Source organism: Artibeus jamaicensis, unplaced genomic scaffold (genome assembly GCF_021234435.1).
Source record: "Artibeus jamaicensis isolate MK-2021 breed Jamaican fruit bat unplaced genomic scaffold, CSHL_Jam_final contig_3201, whole genome shotgun sequence".
In the NCBI taxonomy this organism is placed as follows: domain Eukaryota; kingdom Metazoa; phylum Chordata; class Mammalia; order Chiroptera; family Phyllostomidae; genus Artibeus; species Artibeus jamaicensis.
This window is the reverse complement of record NW_026521754.1, coordinates 461,049-467,048: the sequence shown is the minus strand read 5'-3', so window position 1 is coordinate 467,048 and position 6,000 is coordinate 461,049. Positions and strand designations below refer to the sequence as shown.

At 40.9% G+C, this 6,000-nt stretch overlaps 1 protein-coding gene and 1 pseudogene across 2 annotated transcripts in view; one reads left to right on the top strand and one right to left on the bottom strand.

Annotated features, from left to right (window-relative positions):
* The first annotated feature begins 1,227 nt into the window (after positions 1–1,227).
* Positions 1,228–6,000, top strand: part of GOLM2 (golgi membrane protein 2) — a 113,611-nt gene continuing 108,838 nt past the window's right edge. For both annotated transcript variants that reach the window (XM_037151961.2, XM_037151952.2), the window contains exon 1: positions 1,228–1,879. In XM_037151961.2, coding sequence (XP_037007856.2) covers positions 1,553–1,879 — 327 coding nt within the window. In that variant the 5' untranslated portion in view covers positions 1,228–1,552. The remainder of the gene's footprint in view (positions 1,880–6,000) is intronic.
* Positions 5,320–5,388, bottom strand: LOC119054362 (uncharacterized; annotated as a pseudogene).

Sequence of the window (6,000 nt, the reverse complement as noted above, 5' to 3'; positions counted from 1 at the left end):
TTTTTGAAATGGATGCAAAACATAAAATAATTATTTAAAGATGACATCTTCCTGCCACAAAAATCATACCACTCTGATTTAAATGAAAATACCAATTTTTTGTGTCCTTGAGGTTTTATGCTCATGCAAGTTTTTTAGCCTGAGGTTTGAAAAATAAAGCAACTCCATCTTCTACTTAAATAGGAATAGAGCCAATAACTTCTAAAAGTTATGGCTCTTCTAAAATGACCCTTGCATTTTTATGCAAGGGCAAAGGAAATATTCAGACAAAAAAGATGGTGTTTTTATCTGCATCACCATAATTAACGCTGAAAATAGTAATGGCCAGGTACAATGCAAAGAGCAAATATGTTACAGAACAGTGATCTGGATCCCAGCCCAACTCTGTCTCAAACAAGACATGGATGGGACTTTGAGAAGGTTCCTGGAACATTTTTGTGTCTTGGATTCCTCATCTCTAAAAGTGTGGTTGACAGTACAATATGAGATTAGGCAAGCAAAAACATTTTTTAAGAGACCTATATAATTTAGAACGTACTGGCTGTAACAGCGTTAGTTATCATTCATTCAGGGCAGTTTCTGGACTTTCTTTTTGGAAGCCCAGCTTGAAGCTAAAACATTCAAGCCCAGCTTGAAGTTTAAGAACAGAAGCTCACACATTCTTAAATTCTTTCCTTTCGAGGAAGCAGTAACCTTGGAAACTAGGCTGGTACCACCCCTTTCAGATATAAAGCTTAGTGTTTCTTGCTTTTCTCAAGCAACAAAATGTTTAGGGCCCCGCTATTTTACTGTCCTTTTTGTTTTGTGTTCTATCCACATCGTTAACATAAGAACATTTCCTTCTATTGAAGCAAGTACAAAATCTTTCTGTCTGCAGCTCACCTACTGTTTTCCCTGCTTAGTGGTCGCAATTCCAGAGTCTTCAAAGACAAAAACTCTCAAGAGGGGCAGAGCAGGTACTCCCTACACCCTGGGTTAAGGGATCTGAGCAGGTAAAAAAACTGAAGGTACTCCGATTTAGGTGCAACAACTAACACAATCCGCCAAATCTAACAGAACACTTCTCCTAGCCATTCAACCGTCGCGAGATAAGACTGCAAAAGGCGAGAGAAGCCCACTATCTCGCGAGAAGAAGGGGCGTCAGCGGAAACTAGGAAATGGCCCCCTAGGCGACCGGCACACAGACGATGGGCGGGGCTAGAATTAAATCCGCCCCCTTCCGGCTCCTTTCCCCGCCCTCTAACCCTGAGGTGCTGGTCCGGAGGTGTGGGTAGTTAGGTTTCTTTGGTTCTTCTCTGCCGCTGCAGAGTGATTTTTTAAGCCTCCCGAACGCTTCTGGGCCTGAATTGAGGAGAGGGGGCGGGGAGGGGCTTGCGGCCCCGCCCCCTTCTCCGGCTAGTCTGCGAGCTCACTGGCCCGCCTACTCCCTCCGCCAGCCGTGGGGCCGCGTCCGCCAGCCCTGGGGCCGCGTCCCCCAGGCAACTCAGCAGAGGCCTGAGCTTCTGCCGGCAGGTGTCGGCGCTGAGGCCCCCAGACAGCCCGGTTCGTCCCCATGGTGGGTTTCGGGGCTAACCGGCGGGGCGGCCGCCTGCCCTCCTTCGTTTTGGTGGTGCTGCTGATAGTGATCGCGATCCTCGCCTTCAACTACTGGAGCATCTCCTCCCGCCACGTCCTGCTTCAGGAGGAGGTGGCCGAGCTGCAGGGCCAGGTCCAGCGCACCGAAGTGGCCCGCGGGCGCCTGGAGAAGCGCAATTCGGACCTCTTGCTCTTGGTGGACTCTCACAAGAAGCAGATTGACCAGAAGGAAGCCGACTACGGCCGCCTCAGCAGCCGACTGCAGGCCAGGGAGGGCCTGGGAAAAAGATGCGAAGATGACAAGGTAAGGACGAGCCCTTCCCCCCCTCAACTCCCATAATGTCAGCTCCGGGGTGGGGGTGTTAGACCACTAGCGGCTGCCTTAGCCTTCCAGGATTGCATCCCCGGAGGCTCCCCTTCACCACCAACAGTCCTGCTTCTGCTGGACTTTTCCTGGTTTATCACTGCCACATTGCTCAGTTCCTGCCAGACGAAACTGGCTGTAAATTCTGTTTCTCAAGAGTGGCCTATGTGTGGATGCCGCCTTTTCTCCACGCTCAGTTGCTGAGCTGGCAGTGGTAATCATCTGGCCTATGTGGCCGCCTTAGGTTCACAGATACACAAATCGGGAGACTGCCAGATTTGGGGTGGGTTTTGTTGCCTTAGCCTTATTCCATTAACTGATCAGTGTTAATTTCTTTGTTTCAAGAATGGAGCCTCCTCTAACTCTTCTACTTATGGTGGTAATCATATATTTATAAAGCAGTGTGGCTTTTCATAAATCTCAGTAGGTCAGTGTATTAAGTAGTTAAAGAATCAAATATTATTGCCTTTTTATGACCAAAATGTTTTGCTAAGCTCTGGAACCATGTATACACCACATTTGTGACTTGGGCATAGTTAATCCAAAATTATGTACTCAGTATGAATTGTTAATGAAATTAGTCAAAAAGGTAGAATCTAAAAGTATGTTCTGTGCCACAGAATCTCATGTCATTGTACTTTGTTTTTGAAAGGAAATAAAAATGAAATTTTGTACACTTAAGTAGCTATTATGGTTGGTGTTTTATGCAGATGGAAAGCCATACAAAGTTTAAATTTTAAAAGTTCAAAGCTGGACTGTAACTAAAGACCTGCTACTAAATAGTCTGTGTTCTTACCAGCATATTGGAACTATATTAATTTATGATTTATGAAACTTCTTTTGGTATAGCAGAGTAGTGAAAATTTCTGGGTAGGATAAGTAGATGCTTTTCTATGTGCTTTTTGGTAATTTTTGCATTGTTTTTTGTGTGTTTCTTTTATAATTTATAAGTTTTTATTTTGTATATCAAAATCACTTATATAAATCATTATAAATTAAAATATCCATGAGCTCCTAACTTCTTTATTGTCACCAGCCTCTACCTTAGTTCTATTTCACAAAGATTGAGGCCCTAGGTAAGTGCTTCTCTGTAACCCCCTCCTCTTCACCACAACATAGACATCCTCTGAGAGGATGTATAGCAAATTTATGTATACTACATACTGAACTCTGAAAACAAAAATTCTTTTGTATGGAGCAGGCAGAAATCTGTGAAATATTTTAGTATTTAAATGAGGTCTTCAGACTGAATAGTTAGATATTACTATTGAAGTTCTCTCCAATCTGAAATGAAAGATAAGTCTTTTCTAGTAATTTATGCTCTGGCCTCTATTTCTTTGTTCTACTGTACTGTAATTATTAGTTTTAGTAGGTTTTCACTTTTACCTTCAAACAAGTATAAGAAAATTTATGCTTCTTATACTTCAAACAAGTATATATGCTTCAAACAAGTATAAGAAGACCTATTCTAAGAAATGTTTTATGCTTCTATATATTCCCTTCTCCCAATGAACCAATTTTTTCCCTTTCTTAGCTAAACTCCAATTATGGATGGTTTGTAAATGCTTCATCAACTTTTTTTTTCATCTCCACCCTAATCTTGATTTATTCAGTCAGCCAGCCTTCTATCTTCCCCTTTCTGAAGCCATTCACTTGAAGGTCATAAGTGACAGTCTTCCTAGTGAAATCCAAAAAACATTTTTATTCTCAGTCTATTTAACTTCTTAGTAGTCTGTCTGGTCCTGTTGATTATCTCTAGCTTTTTGGAAACTATCTTTCTTCTTACTTCTATAATATTAAACTCCCCAGATTTGCTTCCTGCTTTCCTTACTGTATTCTTTGCTGGATCTTTTCCCCCTCCAACCACCTAATAATAGACTCTATTCTTGGGCCTTTGCTTTCTCTTTTGAGGAACATTTCTTTTTTTTAAAATTTTATTTGTTTTATTTTCCCCCCACCACTCCTCACCCCAGTCATCCCCACCTCCCACTCCTTGGTTTTGTCCATGTGTCTTTTATAGTTGTTCCTTAAAACCCTTCCTCCTTTTCTCCCCATTACCCATTTCCCCTTTGGTTACTGTCACATTGTACTTTATTTCAATTTTTCTGGTTATATTTTTCCTGCTTGTTTGTTTTGTTGATTAGGTTTCACTTAAAGGTGAGATCATATGGTATTTGTCTTTTACTGCCTGGCTTGTTTCACTTAGCATAATAATCTCCAGTTCCATCCCTGCTGTTGCAAAGGGTAGGAGCTCCTTCTTTCTTCTGCTTTGTAGTATTCCGTCGTGTAAATGCACCATAGTTTTTGTTTTTAATTCAATTTTAATTTTATTTAGTTAAAAAATTCTCATCTCTTAATGTGAGGCATGGCCCATAATTGTATGTACACATAATGGGAAAGACCAGAGTTCAAGTTTCAACTTTAGCAAAATGTACCGTAGTTTTTTATCCATTCATTTACTGATGGGCACTTAGGTTGCTTCCAGCACTTGGCTATTATAAATTGTGCTGCTATGAACATTGGGGTGCATAGGTTCTTATGGATTGGTGTTTCAGGGTTCTTAGGATATAATCCTAACAGTGGAATTGCCGGGTCAAAATGTAGTTCCATTTTTAGTTTTCTGAAGAAATTCCATACTGTTTTCCACAGTGGCTGTACCAGTCTGCATTCCCACCAACAGTGCACTAGGGTTCCCTTTTCTTCACAACCTTGCCAGCACGTGTTATTTGTTTATTTGTTTATGATGGCCATTCTCACTGGTATGAAGTGGTAGCTCTTTGTGGTTTGAATTTGCATCTCTGGTGGCTAGTGATGCTGAGCATCATTTCATATGTCTCTGGGCCTGGAGGAACATTTCTAAAAGTGGTATTAAACAGAATACTGTCCTAGGAATTATTAATAGGTGCTGGCAAGGTTGTGGAGAAAAGGGAACCCTAGTGCACTGTTGGTGGGAATACAGACTGGTGCAACCACTGTGGAAAAGAGTATAGAAAAAAGGAAACCAGTGTAAGTAGTATATCCTCTTCCTGGAGTCCATAATTGTTACATGTTATTGAATCACCTCTGATTCTGTGAACCTGTGAGTGAGTGATGTCCACATTGTCCTTCCTCAACATCCCTATTCAGCTCTTGTAGACTCATGTCTTATGTTCTTTTATGGAGGCAATCCATTTCATATTTGGTCTTTCTCTTTTTTGGCTGCCTTCTGTTTTTCTCAGCATTCTGGTCTTTTCCAAGGAACCCTGCCTTCTCATAATGTGCCCAAGTAGGACAGCTTTAAAGTTCTGTCATTTTTGCCACCAGCAATGTTTCAGGCTGAATTTGCTCTCCTTGTTTGTCTTTCTAGTCCAGGGTGTCTATAAAGCTCTCCTTTAACAGCGCATTTCAATTAGCAATAATCGCGCCTCGGATAAACCTCATTGGCTACGATACTGCCACTGCGCAAAGCTAACAGCGCATTTCAAATCTATAATTTTTTTCTGTCAGCCTTTTCACTCTCCAACTTTTGTATCCATACAGAGTAATTGGGAATAGGAGGGTATGGATGATCTTAACCTTGGCCTCTAATGACACTTTTGCTCTTGATGATTTTTCCTAATTTTTCCAAAGCTTCCCCTCTAAGTCTCAGCCTTCTCTTGATTTCTTGGCTGCAGTTTCCATTTGAATCAGTGACTGAACAAAGGTAAGAAAAATTTTTAACAATTTCAGTGTCTTCATTATCTATGTTAAAGTTGTGTATTTGTTCCTTAGTCATGATTTTTGCCTTCTTGATGTTCAAATACAGGCCTGCTTTGGCACTTTCTTCTTTCACTTTCATCAGAAATTTTTATAAAGTCTTTAAGAAATCTAGTAAAGAAGCCTATTTAATTTTGTTTAAACTGGTGTCAGTTAATTTGATCACAGATTTCTATGTTTACAGCCTGTTACCATGGTACAGAAGAATATAACAAAGCATTCTAACTGGGAAATGTTTTCCTAGGTATCTTAACTACTTTTGTTTGGCTAATATTCTATGCAGCTAGTTTACAAGTCTTTGTCTCTTACTCATCTATCAATTCCAT